Below are 26183 nucleotides of genomic sequence, written 5' to 3'. Positions count from 1 at the left end.
AACAAAACTCAATAATTTAAGGCATATCTAGGTCTCACAACGCTATCAGTTGCTTGCTAAAACCTTAAGCAAAGGTGTTTCTCAATCCTGCTGGTTTTCCACTCTACCTGCTAATTAGCCTACATTCACCCGGTGTAATCAGGGGCTGGATGAGACCTGGGACAGTAGGTGAATGTCATCAACTTTCAGGTAAAATAGAAACCCAGCAGGACTCCGACTTCTGGGAACTGAGAAACACAGCTCTGTTGACTCCCACACAAAACATGAAACGGTCTACTAGGTCTTCTCCGTGTGTTTATTGGCGGGTCGCAAACCAACTTCAAGGTGCATACCGCCTGTCCGCCCTAACGGCACTTAAGCGAAGGCGGAAGCAGAACGGAATAAAATCTCTCGCTTCGCATGGATACTCTCTGGTTAGACGTCCATTGGACCAATCGGCGTGGAGAAGGCGGGGTCTGCGGCGAGTGAACAGCCAGCGAGCTGCTGCGGTGGAGAAGAGCAGCAGAGAGAGAGACCGCACACAGCCCTCCTTACCTGCCACCGTGCAATCGGTAAGACCCGTTTTATGCAATACTGATACAGACACACGTACTAATCTGTCTGGGTAACCTGTTAGGAAGATAAACATCAACTGCTCAGCTTTTGCAATAACTCCCGTGATTACAAATAATTAATTTCTAATTTTTTTATAGATTGATTTTTTTTTTATTAAGGTGTAGGAATGTGATTTTTACTTTCAAAATGGGATTTTCAAACACTGGGTTTTATGAAATTATATAAAGGGTTTTTGATGCTATAGTCAACATGTTTAGGATTTTAATAAGGGGGCGGGGGCACACACACAGTATTGGCTGGAGCTATATATTTCTTTAAGCCTATTGATTATAGCCATTGCCCGTGTGTCCACCACCCAAGGCCATTTCATTTCATCGGTGGTCTATGATCGCATTGCTTGTTGTTGTTGTGTTTTTTTCAGTGAAAACAACCCCGAGGCATTGCAGTAGGTTTCTTGTCCTTGAAATAAAGGCAAAGGCGCAATGTGTGTGAATTAACGAGGCAGATTGTTGTAGTAGGTCCTACCCTATCCCCACCCCACACACACACCACTTGTTATTCCTTCATGCAGGTGTGTGTGTGTGTGTGTGTGTGTGTGTGTGTGTGTGTGTGTGTGTGTGGTCATGGTGGAGGTGGTGAGGGTTTCTGCTGTGACAGAGCCCACAGATTCATCAGATTCAGAAGGCTGAGAGAAAAAAAACCTGAGAAAAAGAGAAACTGAAAATCGACCTCCTTTTGGGAAAAGTAGAATCCCCTACAAAGCTATAAATCTTATTGAATTTCAAAAGATTACTATACAAATATCACAGAAAAATTATAACTCCTCATAGGAATATTGTAGTGATACCGTAGGAGAAACTTACTACTGCACCACAGACACACCATGGATACCTATAAGGGAGATTAGTGATTTTTGCCTTTGGGGTCATCTGTGGATTTTCATATAGTTCATGAATGTATTATTGGTAAATTAACAAAAAACTGCCAAATATTAATATTTAACAATTTACTTCAGGAGTCCCTCACCCAGGTCTATCTCCGTTTCTCTCTCTCTCTCCCTTTCTCTCTCCCTCTCTCTCTCCATCCATCTCTCATCTCTGCAGCTAAGATATTGAATTCTTCAGTCCTCATCTAGGCCCATAGTCCCAGCAGCACTATATTCAGAAAAATACAATATCACTTTTAATCTTAATCTCAATGTATTAATCCCATATACGTCAGTATCACTGGTTAATCTTTGCTGATAGCCTGCTGTTGCCTTCCTACGCTCCAGTGGTGTGTGTGTGTGTGTGAATGTGTGTGTGTGCGTGCTGCTGATTCCCTGTGAGCGCTGCATTAATTGCATTTCAATAATTAAATGTCTTTCAAATCAGCCTTGCGAAACAAAATGAGTGGGGAGGGGAGAGGCAACTGGCTGACTTTGAACACAGCTCCCACTCTGTATCCTCTGTGTGTGTGCGCATGTGCGTGTGTGTGTGTGTGTGTGTGTGTGTGTGTGCGTGCGTGTGTGCATGTGACTGCCAACCCTAACCTTCCAAATGTGTGCATGTGTATGTGCGTGCACAAGTGTATGTCAGTCTCTGTCAGTCAAAGTTGCATATCCTGCTGTGAGAATAACAAGAAAACTGCCATAAGTACCGCAGTAGTCCATCCTAGCCTAGATGTACTTTCTCAGGCTGGAGTCAAACCTGTTATGTGCTGCAGTATGAATTGGAGAAAAAAAAACATTTTTGTCATGTTTTATCTCTTTTTGTGCTGACATACCTTCATGCCAAGGGTTTATGAATTTTCACTCACAGACCCAAAGATGTGGTGGCAAATCTGTCTGGAAGTGACAACCAATACAAACAAAAAATATATATAACATTTATATTTTACAATAGCAATTTGTTTTATTGTCTTGAAAGACCTGGAATTTATGCAATTTACACCACTGTAATAGTGTAACTTTTATATCATTTGTATCATAAAGACTCACATCAACTTTAAAAAAGTGGCAAACTCAACAAAAAGGTGGATGAACTGGGTTGAGGTGGGTTTACGTCCCTGCATGGATCAGTATGAGTCATGCTGAGCAATTAAACAAAAAACGAAAAAAAAAATTAAATGCATACTGCAGTTTCTCCGAGCTTTATCATGGTGAAAATCTCTGCTGAAGTACACTGGTATCGCTTAAATGTGCTAAAACAGAGTGGATGAAGTTGGTTAAATTTTAAAACGAACTCCTCTGTTGCTGCCTTTTCAACATGCTTGATAGTTAACTTGCTTGTCGTTAATGCTGGCATGTAGAGGACTTATGAAGACACTTGCTAAAAGGGGAAATCATATTAACACCAGCTTATCACACCATCAGAGAGACTATTCCCATGATTCTCATGCTAAACGAATAACAAACACAACATATGAGATTGGCTTTAGATAACAGCAAGAGAGAAATAGTTTGGGTATGCGATAGGAATCAGTGTTGACTTCGAACTCTCTAAATACAGACACACTCATACACACACACACACACACAGACAGCAGGTTTGTCCTCTGTACAATCTGCTGCAGCAAATACACAGGGGATTAGTTTATAACCGGCCAGAGAAAGGAGGATGAGAGAGGAGAGAGAGAGATTCAGAGAGAGAGAGGGATCAGGAGTCACATCAGAGAGAGACAAAAAATTGTAAATAAGAGGCAAAGATGGTGGTGGCAAACAAGAAATCAAAAGAAGAATTGAAATGACCTAGTTAATAAAATTAGAATGGGTGATATTCAGACCTCCATACAAAAATTCAGAACATTTCTAAAACATAGAGGATCCAATCTGTAAAAGTGTTATCATTTTGTCTGCCAAGCTACTGAGTTACCTGCTAACAACCACCATTTGTTTTCATTTTGTGCTGTCTACCATTTTGTAAGATAAGGTGTTAGTTTTTTCAAATGGTAGCTATCAAATTTTGCAGCAAAACTCTACTTCATAATAATGATTATACAGTTAAGGAGGGAAACAAATGTACTGCCATTTCACACCAGTCATTTCATCCTCTTGCACTCTGTCCAGCTCACATCACCCCCTCTGGTTGAGACACACACACACACGCACACACACACACACACACCAGTATGCCCGAATCGATCTGTCAATTGATTGGTGGCTCTCAACGGGGGCGGGCCATTGAACAGGGCAGATGAGGGAGAGAGAGAGAGACAGATTTGGTCCTCTCTCTATTATCACCTCATGTGTCTCTCTCTCTCTCTCTGTTTCCCTCTCTCTCTCTCTCTCTCTCTCTCTCTCTCTCTCTCTCTCTCTCTCTCTCTCTCTCTCTCTCTCTCTCTCTCTCTCTCTCTCTCTCCCCCTGAGCCGGGCAGTGAGGAGGACAGTAAAACGGTTGAAGTGATTTGGTAATACCTGTGTTTTCCCCTCACTCGAACACTATGGCCGCAGTGAATGGCTCGACGAGCGAATCAATTTGAATTATTCTCTTAATTGTCTCACTTGTCACCATCATTGCCTTTCTCAATCTCTTCTTGGTTTTTTTTTCTCTCTCTCTCTCTGTCTCTCTCTCTCTCTCTCTCTCTCTCTCGCAAAATGTTCACAGTTCAGTGCATGAGTGATTGAAACACCCTTATTATCACCCTCTCTCCTTTCTGCTCTCTCCGTCTCCGCCCGTCCATCTGTCTATCACTTCCTATTCATCATCACCCGCCCTGTCCCCCTCTTTTCTCTCCCCGTTTTTTTTCTCTCTTTCTCTCTGTCTTTTCTCTCTAACTCCACTCTTTCTTACCTGTGTTTCCCTATCTCTTCCCCCCCCCCCAACTCCCCCTCTTCCCCTCCCTCCACTGCCCCCCCCCCCCCCATCCCCCATAGGACTAGTTGATAGTGACCTTTCCTGTGCTCCGATGTCTCCCTGGTCTTTAGTCCATTTGAAAAAAGCCTCCAGTCTTTTCACTTTTACCACTGACCCCAAATAGAGGCCGATCCAATTACAGCTCAAACCTCCCAACTGCGCTCCCACAGCGCCATAGCTGTTAGTGTGTGTGTGTGTGTGTGTGTGTGTGTGTGTGTGTGTGTGTCTGTGTGTTTGTGTGAAAGAGAGAAAGAGAGAAATAAAAGAGAGACTGTTGAGCGTGTGCGTGTTTGTGTGCGCGCGGATGTGTTTGTGTGTGTGTGTGTGTGTGTGTGTGTCTTGGCAGTGTGCGGGGAGCAGTCAACCATCCTGCCATGCTATGCAGGGGGTCGTTGGATATCGCTGGCTCAGACTCATTGCTGGTATCTGCATGGAGGCTGGCTTTTATTCAGTGCTCCAGTGCTCTTTCTCTGTCTGTCTGCCTGCCTCTATTGCTCTGTCTCGCTATTTGTTTGTCCGTCCCGTCTCTCTCTCTCCTTTTCTCTCTGACTCTCATCCATCCTCTCTCTGCCTCTATTTGTCACTCTCTGTGTCTCTCTCCCCTCTCCTTCTCTCTGCCTCTCCCTATGTCTGTCTATCTTTCTCCCTTTATTTGTCAATCTCTCTCTCGCTCTCTGCCTCTTTCTCTATGTGTCTCTTTCTGTCTCTCTCTCCCTCTCTATCTCCCTCTGCCACTGACTCTATTTCTCTGCCTTTATAGATCTCTCTCTCTCTCTCTCTCTCTGTGTCTGTCTCTCTATCTCCCTCTGCCGCTGACTCTATCTCTCTGCCTGTCTACCTCTCTCTGTCTGTCTGTCTCTCTGTCTGTGTGTCTCTCTCCCTCTGGGTCAGTCTGTTAACAGGGATTAATAAGGGGTTGACCTCTGTTTGCCCTCTGCGGAGTGGGCAGAGAGCATCCTGGGACTTCCCGGCAGGTTCCATAACACATTAGTTCATTTCCTAACAAGAGGCTGAATGAGCCGAGGCGCTGTGATACATGGGTGATGCTGGAGGAGTTGGCCAATAGATGGGCAATTTCGTCTGCCGCTGGAACAGCAATAATCTACAGGGACAGAATTAAAGTAGATAACATTGTGGACTGTGGACTATAAGCAGGGATGTAGTGGAGGGTAAGCCCACCTAAATTCAGTTTACCTACAGTTTTATCTGTGGAAAAGAGTGTGCCCACCCTTTTTAGGCTAACATAAATGTTTATAATGTAAATTCAGTCTGTGTGTTTGACCATGTCTGCCCTAAATCCTGAGAAACACTGGGCCAGGATTTATTGGGCAAGATAAGTGAGCAATATCACCAGTAGACTAACAAAATACCACACAAGGGAGAAGATTTTCATACCTTTTTTCAGATAATAAAGTTGTAATGTGATCAGTGTTGGGTAATGTTGCCTGGTAGCAATTGCTAAATAACAATCTATCATGCTTCTGATGCATATGCGCATGACTTGCCTGTGGGATACAGCACCTACAATTTGTACGTATTTGGAACACAATTGTGCTTATTATCTGTTCAACCCGACTAATAAGGAAAGAGTGGAGGGAGGAGTCAGGAGGCAGAGTACAATTAGGAATCTACAAAGTTTATTTATTGTACATCACAGCACTAAAAGGTGTGCATGGGTGCTTGCATGCATGTGTGTGTTTCTGTGTGTGTGTACAAGCAAGGGTGTGTGAAGGTGGTCTGAAACAAGGAATGACATGGAGGCATGAGAGAGAAGTAGAGAGAGAAGGATTTAGAGAGAGAGTTAGAGTTGGAGGTAGAAAGAGAGAATGTGAATAGAGTGGGATATACTGTTCTTTTTAGGGATGCAGCAAAAGTTCATGACAAAATTTTGCGATACAAGAGTTTGATGATATAACAATATTCACTATTTCAGCTGCTGTCTAATATCTAATAAATTACATTTGGAATAGTCTTTTCTCTTTTGTAGTGTTTGAACACTAAAGTGTGCGAGGCTAGCAAGTTTTAGCTTGGGTCATCACACCTGCTGAGCTCACTACTGTGAACATGTAGCAGAGACAAGATGGACTTAGGCAAGTTGCACACCAGACGCAATTTCAGTTTGCCTACATGTATTGTCTATGAGATGCAAATAACTGTGTGCGCACAGCTTGATGGGATAGATGGCAACATGAACTAGGCCTGCAGTGTGATAAAAAAGTTGAAAAAGTTTAAATATGATTCAAAAGAGCACAGCGGTCGCGGTGCGAGAACCAATCGCATTCAGCAAAAAGCTGGAGTTGTTGGTGTTCCTGATGTGTAAGGTTACCGGAGGAAGCCTAAAATACTTGCTAACTTTAGCTCAGGTAGGCCATAGTTTGCTAGTCTAACTATCCCATCACATCCAAATAGCTTTAGCTACTCAGCTAGCTAGCTTGCTATTAATCACAATCTCAAGATTACATTTTCCATATAGATATGGATTGGATTTGGGCAAAATGAAATGAAGAAAATTATGATATACAAATTAGGTCTCCACAAACAAACAATGTTAAACAAGCTGAGAATTTGCTCAGATGCAAGTCCCCAAAAAACACCCGATGAAACACCAACAAGTGACTACTTTCGATGGAGTAAAGCAAAGTAGTCTGCATGGGTCTGCATGTACCATCAAGGCCATTACATACTCCAATGCGGATAGGTGCACACGCATACGCGTGTCTCCTTTCATGCCTAAGCAGCAGTAATGTGCATCAGATTTTTAAAGCCTCAAAACGATAGGAGCATATCAAGATATTTGACCCATGAAAGGTAGAGCTTGAAACTAACCAACAACTTTCCCATAACTCTCTTGGCCTTCAACTTTCAGATTCTACTGTCATGCAAAGCTACACTGTAATGTACAGGTTCATCTCTGACTTTCATAAGCACAGCTTATAGCTTCACAATGGAGTTCAAATTCATACTAAGCTCTCACATTGTCTACTGGTGAAATCAATAAAGGGTCGGTAAAGTAAATACATTTCCTGGTATCGCTACTGGAAGAAAATGAGGATAAAAATAGAGAGACAAAGGAATATTTTCTCCAGTTTCTTGGGTGTTATCCAGGTGATATGATGATGTGAAGAGAGAGAGGGGGAGAGACACTTTGTTTGATATTTTCATGTTGTTTAGCAAGTTTCATCATTTTTAGCATGTGTGCATTCATGCGTGGGTCTGAGTGCAATGCATGCATTTCACTCAGTTCATGGCCAGGGCAATGTGTAGGAAGAGGGAGCTTTGGTGCCTGTAAGGCAAACCTTGAAACTCATGAATGATAATCAGACTCTATTATCTCTGCACCGCACAGCCCTTTACTACTTACATACATTCATGGTGAAATCACACCAAATTACCCTGCCATTTTTATTATTTTTTTTACAGAAAGTCCACTGAAAAAAATCAAGGTTTTTTGGGGGGGCAGCAATAATCACAGACATCACTCTCTATATTCCTAGAGGGGCTGGCCTTGATGAAATGAGATGTGAGCGTTGCCACTGAATCCTTCAAAGTGCCTGCGAGCTGCAGCAGTTTAGAAGTGTACTTAGAGAGTAAGTGAACCAGTGTGCTCTGACTGATTTGAGTTGGAGCCGAGAAGTGTGCTTAAGAGGGAGATAGGGCAGTGTGTTGCAGCTCTATAGTGATCGTTTCTAGAGGAAACAAAGAGTGGGCGCTTTTTTTTTTTTTTTTGCAAATTTACTGAGTCTGCAGTGTGCGTACATGAGTGTGTTTGTCTTTTGTCTTTGGACCAAACGATGGCAGTGAGTGAGTACATGAAGTGACAGAACTGGAGCAGGTGTGAAGAGGTGCTGCAAAGAGTGGGGTTACGCGATAGAGAAAATGCTGAGTATCAGCGTGTGTATGTGGGTGTGTCTGTGTGTGTGAGAGAGAGACAGAGTTTATCTGCCTGCATGGAAGGAGGAAGATACCGTTGAAGAGGTAAAAATCCTTTCTGTCAGCTTGGCAAAACGAAAAATGTCCATCACTTTCAGTTGCCTTGGTAACCTTGAAAGTGTGCGTGGATGTGTGCACTTCTAAGTGTGTGTGTGTGTGTACCTGTGTGTTTGAACCATGAATGAGGATGTCCACATTTAATAAATTCCCCTGGCCTCCGAAGCGTGCCGTCTCAGGGTGTTGGGTTTAAATGGCAGTGAGGATTAACGTACGCAGTGTGGATCTGGATGACGTCACGTTTTAATTGTCGAAATGTCAACTGCCGATCTATTCTGTCTGAGAATTAGGATTACACGGAGAGATTAAAGGCTGCTTTTAAAGGCCAGCGAGTTTAATTGCATGGAATTAATCAAGTTGTCAGGATTAAACGCCAGCAACTTAAAACATGAGAGATTTTCAGTCATATTTAATTCCGTTAGTCACGAGAGAGCGTTTTCTAGCTGGGCGTTGGGTTTCTCTTCTTACGTGGGAGGTACGTTGGGAACCCCACCTGAGAAGTTTGGAGCCACAGTCGGGCTCATAGTCATCAGTGATCAAACTGGCAAAGTGTGGGATACTCTTACAGACAGCATGCCACAACTCAAAAGGTCAGAATGGTGTCACCATTACAGGTAATAGCCAGCCACCCATGCTGTTATTATCTAAGTACGTGCCCGCTTACACACAGACACACACACACACACACACGCTCTCTCTCTCTCTCTCTCTCTCACACACACACACACACACTCCAAACTACTTTACCTGGCTTAACTGCATGGCTGGGTCTTTCCTTACAGAAGGCAGGGCTGTCTGTCTTTAGAAAAGTTCAGCTCCCACAACTCAGAAGGTCAGGAACATTACCTCCATTTACATCTTTGCCAGCCACCCCCTCCTTTCCCTCTCTCTTTCTCTCTCTCTCTACGTCTCTCCCTACATCTCTCTATGCCGCTCGCGCTCTCTCCGCAATGTCTGACAGCAGGACATGTGAGAGCAGGTGAGCACACGTGAGCAAAAATGTATAAACCGCAGTACATCAGGTTTGCACCGCTTGGCTATTTTGATTTTTCTGTTAACATTTTGGCTCGAAAGCTGTATGTTTCCATAACGCAACAAGGCTCTTTCCCGGTCCGAAACCCCAAGTGCTGTGTCTGCCAGCTTGACGGACGGTCATGCTACCGATGGAGCCAAATCAATCACATCACATTTCACTCGGGTGAAATATGGCATTTCTGCCGGAGTGAGTTGAACCAGCTTGTCCTACTCTGACTCCCTGGCATTAAAATACATTCAGGGTGAGCTGATTGTAATCGGAAAGAGCAAAACCACATACAACCCAGGTGTAAATGCACCTACGATGCACTGACGATCAGATGCAGAGGTTATAAGAGACATGTTTGGCCACATTAACAGCAAAGTGTAACTCCAATCCACATATAGTAATTATGTAAATTGGAATACATTTTTACGTGCAGATCCAACCAAGAAGTGCATGCAAATCCAGCAGGCGGCAGGCAGCTCAGATTGTAACATGCTTGTCAAAAATGGATTGTCCGGATACTCGTAGATGGGGAAGAAGCGAGACAAGGGTTTTACTGTCAGTTTTAAAGGGGATAAATATTAAAAGATGAAGTGTCGTGGGTGGCAATTGGTATTTTGCTGAAGAACGAGAAATCAGATTTTAATGCAGGTGCCAGAGACGCCTTTTACTGTCAAATGTAATTGTTTTCCAGCTAAATCATATCTAGACTCAATCTGGATATAAGACGTATATGTTTATGCCAGGTGTAAAGGGGATCTATGTTAGACCTCCACTGTACAACCCCCCTACGTTTGCTGTACCTATGTTTTTATTGACTTGGTGGAAAGTCCCGTAAAACTGCATTCGGATCATGTGATACCAAACCTGAAACTAATACAGTTGTAAATGTTTCAGGTAGGACAACAGCTGATATAGGCGGGGTGGCCCACTCTGCCTATTCAATGGGGAAAGCATTGCTACACAACATGCTTGACAGGCTATATGTTGGCATGTTTCCTGTTTAGACCGCTTTAGTTTGGGAGGGAAAATTCTTAGTTTCTGTCACAGGCCAGAGCAGAGCAGAGGACAGGGGCACAACAGCACAGAACTAGAGAACTAGTTTTCTGGCTGCTGCTCATTGTTGTTGTTGACACTCCGGTACAATGTCACCACTGTCACCTGCCAGCCCACACATACAGTACAGTAGCCAGCAGATTCTAGCCCAGCGTGGGACTACTAACCCGGGGTGCAAAACAATAAAATAACAACAACAACACAGCAGTAAGACAAACAAAACAAATGCGTCCACATTTTTTTACTCTCTATCACGGTCTCCCTGCCTCTCTAACTCTCTCTCCATCAGAGGCTAAAGGCTAACATGCGCCTAAGTTTCTCTCTCTCCCTCTCTCTTTCTCTCTCTCTTGCTGACTCTCTATCCATGCAATGGAACATGCTCCTCTATTTTATTTTTTTTTTGTTTGTGCAGAAAACAATGTTGCCTGGCAACAACAGAGGCAGAGAGATGGCGCAGTGTGTGTGCACGTGCATGAATGCATATGTGTGTGTGTGTGTGTGTGTGTGTGTGTGTGTGTGCGCATACCATGTCATTTGGAGGTATAGAGGGAGGGTTAAAGAGAGACAAGAGGTAGAAAATGGAGAGATGAGAGGGAGGTATAGATTGGTGAAGATGGAGAGATAACATATGGATGAGAGGGAGGTGTGGAGGGAAGGAGAGGAGGGACGTGTGATGGCATGGATAGAAGGGTGGAGAAGGGACTCTTCTTAATCATTCATTCTGTACAGACACACACACACACACACACACACACACACACTGAGCCAAGCAGATTTTGAAGGAAAGAAGCTGATTTAACTGAAGATGATAAGAATGGCCATGAAATATGTATGAGCTCATTTAGCGGATGTGCTCTGAACAGCAATACTGACTGCAGTCGACGGTACAGCTGTAGTTACCGCGCATTCTTGTTGTTTATCTGTCTCTCTCGCTCTCTTGTTCTCTCTCTCTCTCTCTCTCTCTCTCTCTCTCTCTCTCTCTCTCTCTCTCTCTCTACCTCATTCTGCCCATCCATTATCTCTGTCCCACTGCACACCTGGTTTCAGCTCACAGGTTGTGTATATTCATGGGTGTGTGTGTTTTAGGATGCTAGGCCTTCCCCTTTTCCTCTATCCTTTTTCTCCCTCATTCTCTCTCCTTGTCTCCCCTGTCCCGCTCCCCCTCCATCCAAATTCATTTGAAGCCGTAAGAGAGTTTTGCTGTATTTTTTATCTGTCTCCTCTCCTTCCATTCTTGTTTTAGTATTTCAACAGTTTTTCAATGTTTAACAGTGTCGTTATGAGAACCGTCTTCCTTGCATTTACAAAAAATGTCTCTTCTGCTAACAATAGAATAGAAGTTTATCTAGGCTATCTTTTTTTTTTTCTTGATGCCGCCCCACTTTGTCTCTAAAACATTCACATGTTAATGCACAATATTGGCATGAATGACTGACTGACAGATGTTCTCCGTCTCTCTCTGGCCCTCTGTTCCCTTCTCTCCTTCCCACAATCCTCTTCTCTCAACTTCATCTCTCTCTCCCCCCCCCCCCCCCAAATCCCCTGGTGCACCTTCATCTCTCTCTCCCTCACGCAATCCTCCTCTCTCTACCTTTTGACTCTCTCCCTCCTGCAATCTTCTTCTCTCTACTTTCATCTCTCGCTCCCTCCATACCTCTTTGGCTGCCCATCCCCTCTCTCCAATCCGCTCATCCCCTCTTCCTACTTACCATTTCCCTCCATCCGTCTCTCTGTCCGTCTTCCCAACATCTCTTTCCTCCCTCTTCCCCTCTGTCACTCCCCATCCTCTCTTTATTCCATTTTCCCCTGTCCCTCTTTTCACCCCTGTCCCTCTCTCCTTCCCTCCATCTATATCTCTCTCCATCATCACATCTCTTCTCTCCTTTTTCTCCCCTCCACCCTCCCCTCTCTTACCCCGTGCATCCCTCTCTCCCTCAGCTCAGTCTTGCGATGTTGATCCTGGACGTTTTGTGCCCCCCCCTCCTCCTCCTCCTCCTCTCCGTCCTGTTGCCGGGCTACGGTTGCCGGGCGGCGGACATTCCGGAGGACACCACAGCGGAGTTCTCGGTCAGACTGTACCACCGGCTGCAGGCGACGGGGGGTGAGGACAACATCATCTTCTCCCCGCTGAGCGTGGCCGTGGCCCTGGGCATGGTGGAGCTGGGAGCCAGGGGAGCCTCGCTGGAGGAGATCCGGCAGGCGGTGGGGTTCAGCCACCTGCCGCCAGGTGAGAGACGCGTTTACACACACAGGCTCACCAGCACTGGGGTTAACGCACTTATCGGTTCAGGTGGATTTTACGGCAAATGCACAAAGTGGAAATCTTTTGCCGTAAAAAGGAAATAACTGATTAGAAATTATGTTACATCCGGATGCATGTATTTTTATTCAGTATCTGTCATTATTATGTGAATTGCAGTTTCACTATATGAGGAATTTAGTTACAAAATGAGATATTCACTATTTGAATAAGTGACACCTACTCTTGCAAGATGATTGACATCCCAAAATTGAAACAAATCAATGTAAGACCTTGGTTGACAAAATGGTTGACACTTATACAGACCTCTGTATTCCAGGGGTAGTGAATAATGAACTTGTGCCAGCAATGTCTTTTTTTCTTCTTTTTTTAAATGGACATATTTTTTAATTGTTTTGAATTGAATTAAACATTGAATATATTTTGAATTGAACCTAACCCTGAGGCTCATACACACATACCCACACATATCAGGTACATAAATACACATGCATACATACATACATACATGCATATATACATGCATACAATGCCTTCTTCCATTTGGTTAATAATGCCTATTCCTATTTTCCAAGGTAAATTCATTATTTGTTCAAAGAATTAAAGCCCAATCCAGATTTCCACTTTCCAAGTTAATTCATTATTTGTTTAATGCCTATTTCCATTTTCCAAATTAAATTAAATTCAGTTACTTCTTCAAAACTTTATTGCGGAATCTTAATGACCATTAGTTCCCGCTGTGTCATTAGATTTAACTGACTCTGAAAATAAAATGCTGAATAACTAAAGGAAGGCAACTTGTGTGTTAACATGCTGATAGCTCTTTCAAAAAGCTGTCTTTCAGTATTTTTTTTTCTAAGTTTAAAAAAGGTTAATCTGATCGTTGTATTGTTATGTTCAATGGCCATCTGGAATCTGTACATTGAGTTAAAAAATTGTAATGAAGTTAGTGGAGGGACTATGGATCCGCCCCGGTCCATTCATCTGTCCATCATGCACAATATCTCGGACACCAATAATCAGATTTTGAAGAAACTTCAGAGAATGATGTGTGTCATTGCTCCATTCTTTTTCAAAATTACACTGACTGGCCTAAGGGGGGCGCTACAACAATTGTTTAATTGTCTGTACATTACGCGCAATATCTTTGACACCACTGATCTGATTTTTTTTTTCTAAACCTGAGGAAATGATGCATCTCATCGCTTCATTCCAACATTCAGAATTACACTGAATGGCCCAAGGGCCCAATGTGTCAAAATAAGGTGACAAATTTGTTACTGATTGGCCCAGATGGAGACTTCATCATTCATGGGAGACGGCATGTTTACTGTTGCCTTGTTTAATGAGGTTTTAAAGCTTTATTTTACATCACACATCCCACTAAAAATATACATGGATTCAAGAAATACAGGATGATAGAATTTATTTTTTATCTGACAATTAAATGGATGGCATTGATGGGGTGGGCCGCACACACATATATAGTATGCACATATTCATGCATTCCTACATCCACACACACACATGCATTCACATAAGTATGCATGCTTGGACGCACAGTCCATGCCTCCCATAAACAAACCAATCAATAGTGTTGCACTTGAAGGTTGTAAGAGCACCCTGGGGAAATAAAATCTGAGAAACTAAAGAACATTTCATTTTCAAAATCAATTATGCAATTTTTGTTTTTTTCTCCAGGCGAGGAGTTCTCTTTGCTCCAGAACCTGACAGCAGCTCTGTCGGACGATGACACCCACTACGTGATCCGATTTGCCAACAGCCTCTTCCTGCAGGAGGGCGTGACCTTCAACCCCGAGTTCCTGCGTCTGATGAGGAAGTACTTCCGGGCCGAGGTGGAGACGGTGGACTTCAGCGAATCGGCAGCCGTCGCCGAGCAGATCAACAGCTGGGTGGAGAACCATACCGAGAGTGAGTTAGAGAGAGAGTGAAAGAGAGAGAGAGAGGGACAGAGAAGGAGAGAGAGGAGGTAGGGAGAGGAAGAGAGAGAAGGGATGGAGTGAGACAGAAGACACAGTGAAAAAGTGGTTGAATGAGTTTCAGATGGTACGAGGATGCAGTATTCACACACTTATGATAGTATGAATACATTAGTACGTGCATCTTCAAACCCCCAATATACTGTATGCTTTATGCTACCTGATTATTTTGCACTGGAGCACATGTGAAAGGGCAACTTTTTGGGCAACAGTGTCCACGGAGTTGCATATGCATTTTGTGCGTCCAGACAAGTGTGTCTAAATACATATGCACAATACATATACATGCAAAAGAACACAAACCAGTAAACATTTGAATACATTTCCAACCCTGTGTTTCACTGTGTTGCCCCACTGCATTGCCCAAATAATAAACTCCATTCTGAGTGGTGTAAAACACCTGCATCATGGTGGGTCGTTGCCCTTAGGCTACTGAAAATTCATGTGGATAAAACCATTCTAAAGTACGCGCACAATGTACGTATCACTCCCTCCAGGTAAGATCCGTGAGCTGCTGTCAGCCGAGGACTTCAGCAGCGTGACCCGCCTCACCCTGGTGAACGCCGTCTACTTCAGAGGCTCCTGGAAGAACCAGTTCAGACCGGAGAACACCAGAACCTTCTCCTTCAGCAAGGACGACGGCTCCGAGGTCCAGACCCTCATGATGTACCAGCAGGGAGACTTCTACTATGGTAGGGAGTGTGTGTGTGTGTGAGAGTTTTACTGTTTCAGTGGTGTCCCTGAATATCTTCTCATATTTCCCGAGGTTATTTAAAATGTTAATCTTGGATCTAAAATATTCATTTTTGGACTGTTATTCCCAGGAAATATTCCTCTTTTCTTTCTCTGTGTGCCGTCTTTATTGGTCTGTATTGTTGCTGAAGCTTACTTCACTTGCACAATAGCTGCTGATAGGTCTATTTGCACCTAGTCTAGTGTGTTTTGATGGCTATTTTGCTAATGTAAGATGCAGCATTTAACTGTGTTGTGACAGTCTGTGTTAAATCTACTCTGACATTAGGTGGAACATACAAGACTGTGTTTGTATGGAGTCTTATAAGTCTATTGGCGTTTATATTGTAATTGGTCTAATATATCTTCACACACATTTCACACACTTTGTCATGTGCTATGTTTTTAGTTAATTTTGAGTAGTTAAATGCATTAGCTGTAAATGCCCAAGTCTGTCTAAAGGGACTTGTTAGGTCTGTACTGGTAAGACTTTGTATGTAAATCCAAATAGATAGAAATAGCACACACACCACTGCGTTCTCATTTGTGGTGCGAGGAATGAAATCCCCTTGAGAAAGAAACGTCGACAATAAAATATGCAGAGGTACGATCCGTGTGCGTGGGAATCTGCTTTTTTAGTAAAGACTTTTGTATGTAACCAGTCATTTTATACCTGAATGGATCTAATAGGCCTTTCCATGCCTTGTCCCTGTGTGATGTGTTTTGAAGGCCATTTCATTAAAGTCAGATTATAGCTGTAAGGGGCTGTTTGGTGTCAAGTGCTGCTGTATGTGATGTTTTGGAGTTGCTGTGTTGTTAAATCTGCTTAGGCACTAAGTCTAATATAACAGATGGTTTGGAGACTTTATCTGTATTGGTGTTGTCAGTACATATCTAAATGGTTGTAGTGAATCTTTCCATACCTAGTCCTTGTGTGTTGTGTTTTCAAGTCTTAGTTGTGTCAGATGTTGCCGTATTTGGTGTTTTGGAGGCACTAGCTGTGATGTACAAGACTGTGATGTACAAGACTGACCGCACAGAGTCCTGCCTGTCTGCTTTAATGCTCTGTTTCTATCTAAGTGATTCTAGTAGGTCTCTTTCACATCCAGTCAGTTTTTGTCTGGTGAACTGCCAAAACGATTTACATCATATTCTTACTGCACTGCTGCTAAAGTTGGTGCGTTAGAGTTATTTTGGTGCAGTCTGTATTTGTGCAGTCAGATCGTGCACTACACGATACATCTAAGTACACAGGGTGCTTACCAACTCACATACTCAGGATCAAGGAATTGTGTGTGTGTGTGTGTGTGTCTCTTTTTCTGTTTCTGTGCAGGCGTGTGTGTGTGTGTGTGTGCATGCGTGAGAGCTACAGAATAGGGACAGGTCCTTAGAGAGAAGGCTGTGTTAGCATTCTTATTCTGGAGCATGATCATATTGGTAAAGTAAGATGTTTCATGGGCGCTGGACCCCATGCTCTGCTGCACTGTTGCCTCGCCCGACACCAGCAACCGTTACCCAGAATGCTAAGTTAGGCAAGGATGCTAACTAAGTCTGTTTTTAATTTCCTCTTTTAAGTCGCTTCAAAAGAAAAATCATGTGCAAAGATTTGAACAAAGCCTGGCAATTGAAGATTCCCGAAGTGTGTGTGTGTGTGTTTGTGTGTGTGTGTGTGTGTGTGTGTGAATGTATGCAAGCATGTGTGTTTTTACTAGATGAAATAGCACCTTATCTTGTGTCTATTTCACTTAGCTTAAATTCCTGGCATAATGGGTTCAAGACATTCTATCGCATATTTGTGTAAAAAAAATAAAATAAATAAAAATTGGAGGCACACACACACTAACTTTTGCTGCCTAATTAGTCTTGCTTGGGATTTTGGCAATGTGCTCTTGGTAAGAGGTAATGAGATATATGTAGCTAAACCCTTATATCTCCAAGCTTACTGCAGTGCTTCTTAACTACTGCATTGTGGAAAAGTAAAGAGATACGACCATGCGCACTGTAATCAATAAAATCGATCAGTGTTTCTTCACATGCTCACATCTGTGTATGTTCCCCCCCAGCGAAGTTCACACTACCCGCTGCACATGTGTATGTATGTGCGTGTCTTTTTATGCCTACATCTGTGCATGTGTCCCCCCACCAGGTGAGTTCAGTGACGGCTCCCAGGAGGCGGGCGGGGTGTACCAGGTGCTGGAGATGCCCTATGAGGGAGAGGACATGTCCATGATGATCGTCCTGCCTCGGCAGGAGGTGCCACTGGCTGCCCTGGAGCCCATCATCAAAGCCCCGCTGCTGGAGGAGTGGGCTAATAATGTCAAACGGCAGAAGGTGGAGGTCTACCTGCCTAGGTGAGATGGACATCCACACAAAATAACACACACAGACACGCTCACATATGCACATGCGAACACATACACACACACACACCCATCAATTCCCACTTTTTTTCAGTCCAGAAAGAGCGACAGTCGCAGCTCTTAATCAAAATGCAACATATCTTGTGGCTGTATTGCATTCTGGTCTATTGAGGCTGCTGTTGTCGGAGAAATTGGTATCTCTTGAGTCTAGAAAGAAGCCCTTGGTCTTTGATTCTGAGGGACTGACACCAAAACTTGACTTTTACCTTTGAGGTTTTAGTTAAATTTTTATTCATGTATTTATTTTCTGCTATTAAACTCTATTGAAGCTGCACTGGAAATAACTCAATGTGACGGCATCTATGTTTGGCTAGTTATGTGTGGGGATAGAAAAATACACCACCAAAAGACAAAAGGCACCTAGAAAGGCAAGGTACAAGTGTTTTAGGGTGGATTTTGCCTTTAAGAGGCAGAAGGTTGACCTACCTACCTACTTATTTGCCTAGTTGAGATATAGATTCACACAGAGACGGATGTACAGACACACGCGTGTGATGCTAAGAATTCAGCTGATGCTTTTATCTATAACTGGGGTTAGGGTGTGTCCTGCTCAAGGACACACAGCTGTTCATGGACGCATGTTGGCTGTTGCAGGGATTTAATCTGTGACCCCTTGATTGTCCCTCTAACCACTAATCCGCATGCTGCATTTTACCTCGCCATTGCTCCACAAAACTCTGACCATAATTATGACCTGTGACCTTTGAAACTCTTACTGCACTTTTCAGGTTCAAGGTGGAGCAGAAGATCGACCTGAGGGACACTCTGCAGGAGCTAGGAGTAAAGAACATCTTCAGCAAGGACGCTGATCTCTCTGCCATGACAGGTGAGAGAGAGAGACAGCTGTTTGGGAAACAAAACAGACATAAGGCACATTAGAACACACACACACACAAATATGGGCACACCTGTGCAGATAAAACCAAAGGCACACGCAAATACACTAGCATATGCATAATTATGAAAGCACACAGACAGACTGTATGCAGGAACACACAAAAACTCAAACACAAATGCGTACAGAGAGAGAGAGAGAGAGAGAGTTAGTAAGAGAAATAAACTGAAGTGTTGAGCATGAGAAGTTGATTCAGTGTTTCTGTTCCTTGGCTGCAGTGAAGTACCCTCCGGTACTTTCTAAGGTAACCAAGGTAACTGGCACTGAGTGGGCAGGTCAGAACTGTCACATCATCTGGTAAAAATAGATCCAGAGAGAGAGAGAGAGAGTAAGAGAGACACAGATAAATATAGGGAGAAACAATACCAGCACTTGCCATCAGCTTGATTTTCATTAAAATAAATAATAGGTGGTCCCATTCAGAATCAGGTCCCATTCAAAGTCTCTTTCTCGAGAGAGACCTGGCAGAGAAAGCAGCATTATCACAAACATAAAAGTGACAGACAAATTACATGTGCATATAAGCAAATGTACAAAATCACAGTAAAGGTATTCGCAAAGTGAAAATTCCCTTCAGTCAGTCCAGCAGGATCTGATCCCACATAGATCTGACTGCTAAACGATCCCTCAAGATCAAGATCCTTCATGATCAATGAGAAGTAAGATGGAGGCTTAACCTAGCCCAAAACAGTTGTGCATATCGATCGGCTGATGTGGACAGCTGTGCCAGGAGGCGTTGGTAGAATATGGTGAAACCGATCCTGTACTATAGAGCAGTGGTGCATTGGTAGCTGAGGAGGTGGATCAGGAAGGTTTCATTCCAAAATGCTTGAAGTCCATTTTGGGAAAAAAAAAAAAAAAAACATTAGCAGATGTTTATTGCTAAATTTTTTTTAAAGAATACAGGTGGTCACATCATCTAAAACATTCCAATTTCGTAAGTAAAAGGTCCAAGATAGCTAATAACTTCCAGCAATGTGTTTTTTATTTATTTTTTTGTCAGAGTAGAGCAGCTTTTTCAAATGGCACTGGATAATGTGACCCCACCCTGCTGTTTTTCAATGTTGACTGATAAGTGTGTATACTCTAAATGCTCCCTATAGCTGCATATGCTGCACCTTCACACATATGCTGATGCACAGGCTCCCTAGCCAAGAGAGCTTCAGTCTCAATTTAGACTCAACGTCACACCGTCTTCACATCTCAGCTAGCAGCTCTCACACTCACATTAACTGTTCTGGTAAGGTAAGGTGCTGATCCGTGTGTGTGTGTGTGTGTGTGTGTGTCTGTGTGTGTGTGTGTGTGTGTGTGTGTGTATGTGTGTGTGTTCCAGATGGGAAGGACCTGTTCATTGGGAAGGCAGTGCAGAAGGCCTACCTGGAGGTGACTGAGGAAGGGGCAGAGGGAGCCGTTGGGTCAGGTAGACTTCACCTTCTTCATCATCAACATCATATTAATTATTATTATTATTAGTAGTAGTATAATTCCTACATCTTTTTTTGTATGAGCAGATCTCACACGGCAAACTTCACTAAGTTCTTCAAACTTCACCAAACACTGCCCCCCTCTGTCAGTGAGTAACAATGGCAATTGTTTTCCCCCCCTCTCTTTCTCTTTCTCTCTCTCTCTCTCTCTCTCTCTCTCTCTCTCTCTCTCTCTCTCTCTCTCTCTCTCTCTCTCTCTCTCTCTCTCTCTCTCTCTCTCAGGAATGATAGCCCTGACCAGGACTCTGGTGCTGTACCCACAGGTCATGGCTGATCACCCATTCTTCTTCGTCATCAGAAACCGGAGGACAGGTGTGTGTGTGTGTGTACATGTGCACAAGCTTGAGTAGTGGTATGAGGGGTGTGAGAATATATATGTCTGCATATATCAATTACTAAATGATTGACTGTATGTGTGTGTCTGCGCATGCAGCTTTGAATGCATGCATCAAGTACTAAATATGACTGTGTACGTGTCTGTGTGTTTGTGTGTAGCTTTGAGTGCATCTAGCACTTTGATAAATGTGTGATGTTATGCATGTGAATGTGTGTTTGTAACCCAACTCCACCTCCTCTGCTCCCAGGGTCCATCCTCTTCATGGGCAGGGTCATGACCCCTGAAGTCATCGAGCCCAACGACCACGACTTCGACTCCATGTAACCTCAGCGTGAGGTCACATGCTCGCAGCCAATCAGATCCTGACGTCATAAACGCTACCTATCCTCTGTCACCATCTTCAGCTGTGTTTTTATACTCTTTATGAGAATATATATGAACCGAATGTTATACAATATATTATATATTGAAATATGACATATAATGTGACTGTGTTTTGATACTGGAAGCTTTAAACACTTGGATACAGACACGCAGAAAGAGGAAGATGTAAATATTCTAAAAGTAAAGGATGGTTTGTACTATATATAAGTAGAAAGAACACGCGATACGTAATCCACGCACAACCCCTTTAAGTTCAGCAGCTTCATACTCACGCGCGCGCACACACGCACACACAGACACACACACGCACACACACACTGTTTTCTCTCTTCACATATATCTACTCTCTTTCTTCTTACAGGTATGTGCACACTGTATGTTTCACACTTTAATTATATCCCTGTACATTTGACATCGTGTTCTATATATAAATATATACAGTAATTATGCTCAGTATTTATTGCAGAATAAATATGCGCAGACATTTTGTCCTTATACAATGAATCTTAGTAATATATCTGTTCCAGACAGTATTCCAGTCATTTTTTTACACTGTAGGCACATGGCTAAACTGCTGATGAACTAATATGCCTTATCACATCTGAGTGGTTGATTTAGCCCCAGCTGGGCATCTCACAGGTGAACAGAGGGGACGGCGTAACTAAGGCGGGTTGCTATAGAGACGGACTGGGGCATGCAGTCGCAATGAAAACTGCTGCGCCGTTTTGGATGTACATACAGGGAGCAACAGTAACACCAGCTGTATTCAGTCTTTTACTCAATAAAAACATGAATGTGTTCCAATTATAAAAAACAAAAACAAAATGGTGTCTTTTTTTCATCTGGTCAAAAGCATTTTTCACTGTAATCTGTATTTTCAAGGACAATATAGCTAATATTAAACCATCCACAGCATTTGGGATATGATTAAACGATGATCACAAGGCTATAAAACACACATACTGCTAGGTTTGCACTGGGTTCTTTAAATGAAGGAATTGGTGAGATTGATAAACATGCAATGATTCAGGTCATGAAACCTATTGAGTTAAAGCCATTACGTATTCAGTGGCTGATTAATAAGAGACAGAGGCAGGGCAGCAGTTGGCTGTCCAACTGTAACTCAGCTTGCCAGGGCAGAGGATGCCTTGCCAAGGCATCTTGGAGTAGTTTCAGGCCTCGGGCATCACCTAGCTCACATGCACACACACACACACGCACAAACACACACAGACAGATCATATCGCTGGACTAGGCAAGGAACTGTGGCCAAGGACAGATGAGACCTGCATGTTGATTGATTCTGATGGATGTCAATTCATAAGGAATTCATTAGAAAATAAGAGTCAGTACATTCATGAGGTGCCAACAATTATAATTCTTTCCATTGGGGACATTTTCAGGGCTAATACCTTCTCATGGGCAAAGAAAAAAAATCATGGAGAACAAAAGTGCAAAAAGTTATTTCAAATATAGCCTTCAGCAGCACTTAGCACACTATGGGCTAGGACCCAAAATGGGGTTATATTTCTGGAGGGTCCACTATTAACTAGTAGGTTTTAATCATCCTTAGTTCCAGAGTAAGATTTATTCAATATGGATTTTATGTTAAAGAACCACTGTCCCACACAATATGCACAGTAAGCCTATAATATTGCCTATGCTATTATGTATAATCATATTATCATAATTTTAGTGGTAGTGGTAGTAATAGCATTTGTCATAGTCATGTGAGTAAAACTATTTAAAAAAAAATGCTTGGATGTATGCCATTGTTGAACCAGTGAAATCCGAGTTGACATTAGATATTCAATGTACCTAAATAATACAAAAACAGATATCGCTAAGAAATCATCCCATGAAGGAAACAGTTGCCACACAAAAATCAATGTCACTGCATAAACATACAGTACCTATCACACTTAACACGCCTATTGATGCCTGTATGCCAGTGACACAGTGATCACAACGGGTGTTCCTGCCATTATATGAACTTTATTCTGCTGCTTATAAAAATATGACCTGTCAGACTGACAGAAAGGCCACGAGAAGAGCTTTGATGTCAAAATAGAGAGGTGATGATTTCTCATGTACTCTACTATCATCCCCAGCATCTGCAGTTGATGCTTTTAGGAATACCAATTGTGTTTGATGTGACTGGTGCATGCATGATGAAAACTGTGGCTGTGAAAGCACTAAACAAGTGAATTCATTTGAATAGTAAACAGCAACAACAGAAGCATCTACAAAATAGTTTTCTTCTGCAAATGATGACTCAGTCTGCGTCTTGTAATAATCATCGTAGACAATAGGTCCGCTAAACATGAGTTGTTGCAGGATAGTGACTAAATAAATATATACGGCTCATTCCTCACATCTGCTGTGGGAATCATTTCCACAAAGGTCCACTCCAGCACTGAGGTATTTATTCATTTTCCTCTGGATGAAATCTCTAATAGGTTTTTCATCTCTCTAATGTGTTTCAATGCTGCAATAGCTTAAACATAATGAGCAGCATTGTTGTCTTCACCAGCTGATATGATAGCTGTGCCTTATGTCTTCATTGTGTGCCACTGGAAAGAAATCAAAATTACCTTCACCCACCCACCCCACCCCTTTCTACAAGATCTAAGCCTCTGCGATGTTACTTAAAGGTGTGTAGCATTTTAACATCAATAAATCATTACCACATTAATTGAGAGAAATTATAATAATTTCCCATAAACAAATAAGACCATTGCCAAGACAATTGGCAGCCTCTACCGGCCTCTACGCTGCATTTTTCATTGTGTGCCACCGGGTCAGATTTCATGGGAAGTCTGCTGGATTGCTTTACGGCACATAGGAAGATTGCTTTATGGTACAAAAATGAAGATTGCTTTATGGTACAAAGAGGAAGAGGGTGACTGCTCAATGCAGACGGAGCTTTCAGAGTTTCTGGCAATGGCAGATAATGAAACAAGTAAGCACTTCCACCATGTTTATCCTCTTCAGTAAAGCGAAAGAGAAAACCTTTGATCACAGTAGCAACATCCAGTTTATAAAAATGTCTCGACCGTGATCTCATTAGTTTATGGCAATTATACCAATGTATCACAATTCATTTGACAATCATACATTAAAGCTTTAGCATGCTACACATAGCCCATGTAATGGTGTGTCTGTCTTCTGCACGTGTGTCTGGCAGAGGGACCTGAGAGTGCGCTGTGCAGCCGTACCCTTCTACTGTCTCTAGCTATCTTGTGTGTTACACCCGAACACTGTGTTGCCAGGCGACGAGCAACACCTGCCCCCAGTGACCTGTCGCTGTCGTTCCACCTGCCATTCCGGGAACGTCTCTCTCTCTCTCTCTCTCTCTCTCTCTCTCTCTCTCTCTCACACACACACACACACACACACACACACACACACACACACACACACACACACACACACACACACACATACACACACACGGTGGTGTCAGTCTCCCCGAGCCAGCGAACAGGACGGAGCTCTCTCTCCTGACAAATATTAGCAGAACCACCGGCCTCCATGGGTAACCGTTCAGCTGCAGGGCTAAACCGAGCCGTTCAGAATGTGTTAAGGGCCAAGAGAATCGACCAGAACATTGGGACATGTCAGAAAGGTAAGCCAAAACCAGCAGCCTCTGTATGCATGCATTAGACATGTGGTTTAGTCTGTGATGCCTATTTGTCAGTTTAACGACAGTATCAATTTCAAGAGAAAATGTTGGTCAGTTTAACATACAGTAGGCCTGTATCATAGTATTGCCTTTACAAGCCCCAACATTTAAACTAAACTAAACGAGTAAAGCCTCAAATTAATGAACTTGAATATTACAATATTATCTACTTGAGCCAGCATCAAACGCTTGTACAGTAACAAATATTACAGAACAAGCGCAGGCAGTATCAATTATAGAAGCGTTGGTGTCCAGCTAGCCCTTGTAGCCTATACAGGCAGCTATTATAAGCTAATGGCACCTGCTCAGGTGTCCTCCGCTGTTATGGCGACCGGGCCTAATCCGCTGCGTCAGGCCCGGTTCACCGTAACTCGAACCACTCGGGCGCCGGTCAGCGGATGTCCACCGGGGCTTCCGTTACAGACAAGACAGCTCCCCTCAGACAGGGGAGACGGTAGCAGCAGGGTTTAGAAAAAGCCTAAAGAAGCTATAATGTATTGGGAGTTAAGTTTGACCCATTTCTGAGGATATTAGGTCTGTAAGAAGTGCAGCTGTGGATGACCCTATGTCTCTTTCCCCTTACCTGCTATTTCTTTTTTCCTTTATCTGCACTTTCCTTGTCCTTTACCTCTCACCTTTATCTCTCTCTCTTTCTTCCTTCTTCTCTTATTTCTCTCTCTCTCTCTCTCTCTCTCTCTCTCTCTCTCTCTCAGTTCTTCAGGTGTGAACACTATCAGCGGCAGTTTTCCCAAATCCCACTCGTCCCCGTACTCTGACCTCCGCGTTACACACACCCCCCTCTCTGTGGACCAGAGTCCCGATTCTGGAGTCGTAACTACACCTGTGAGTGGTCTGGATATTTTACACACATACACACACACACATGCACACACACATTACTCATCCTCTACCCCAAAGCCCTCCTTGCCCTCTCTTCACCTCTCCAGCTTCGATGCTTCCATCCTCCTATCTCTCCCCGCTCCTCCTCCTCGTACCTCCTCATCGTCCAATCCCCCTGCCTCTGTCTCCCTCCCTCTCACCTTTACACCTCCCCAACTGAACCTAATATTCTCAGTCTGTTCCCCTCAACCTATTTTCACCTCCCTCCATCCTCCAATTTCCCCCTCACATTCCCCCCTCTTCCTATCCTCCTTTTCTCGATGCTCCGCTCTCCACTTCACCCTCAGGCCACTGGTCTCTTGCTAGACATCTTTGCAGAAGGATTTTTTCCCCCCTCTTGACTATTTGAATAAAGAATGAAAAGATCAAATGAAATCTAATGAAAAAGGAGGCTTCTTACCTCATCCTTCCCACCGTTAATCCATCTAGAGTTTCCTGACTTGTGGTACTGTGGAGCTCAAAGATAAGGGTTAAGGTTTTGATATTGATATCATGAACACATACATTAAAAATATACTGTATGTACTCATGTAAGGTGTATTAGGTAAAATCGTCCATTCATTTATGGAGTTTCACTACAAAGTGAAAAAAAAAAAAAAAAAAAAAAAGATGCATAAATGACTTCTGGTATGAA

The 26183-nt window shown here is 43.1% G+C and overlaps 1 protein-coding gene across 1 annotated transcript; it reads left to right on the top strand.

The window, feature by feature from the left end:
- Positions 1-388: 388 nt before the first annotated feature.
- On the top strand, positions 389-21763 carry serpini1 (serpin peptidase inhibitor, clade I (neuroserpin), member 1). The gene is made up of 9 exons (XM_071897841.2): positions 389-551; positions 12391-12679; positions 14414-14644; positions 15210-15404; positions 17591-17795; positions 18593-18690; positions 20093-20179; positions 20466-20555; positions 20828-21763. The coding sequence occupies exons 2-9, from the start codon at positions 12403-12405 to the stop codon at positions 20902-20904; spliced, it is 1260 nt and encodes a 419-aa protein (XP_071753942.1). The 5' UTR covers positions 389-551; positions 12391-12402; the 3' UTR covers positions 20905-21763.
- The last annotated feature ends 4420 nt before the right edge of the window (positions 21764-26183 follow it).

Source organism: Centroberyx gerrardi, chromosome 6 (assembly GCF_048128805.1).
Source record: "Centroberyx gerrardi isolate f3 chromosome 6, fCenGer3.hap1.cur.20231027, whole genome shotgun sequence".
Classification (NCBI taxonomy): Eukaryota; Metazoa; Chordata; class Actinopteri; order Beryciformes; family Berycidae; genus Centroberyx; species Centroberyx gerrardi.
This window is presented reverse-complemented; position numbering and strand designations above follow the sequence as displayed.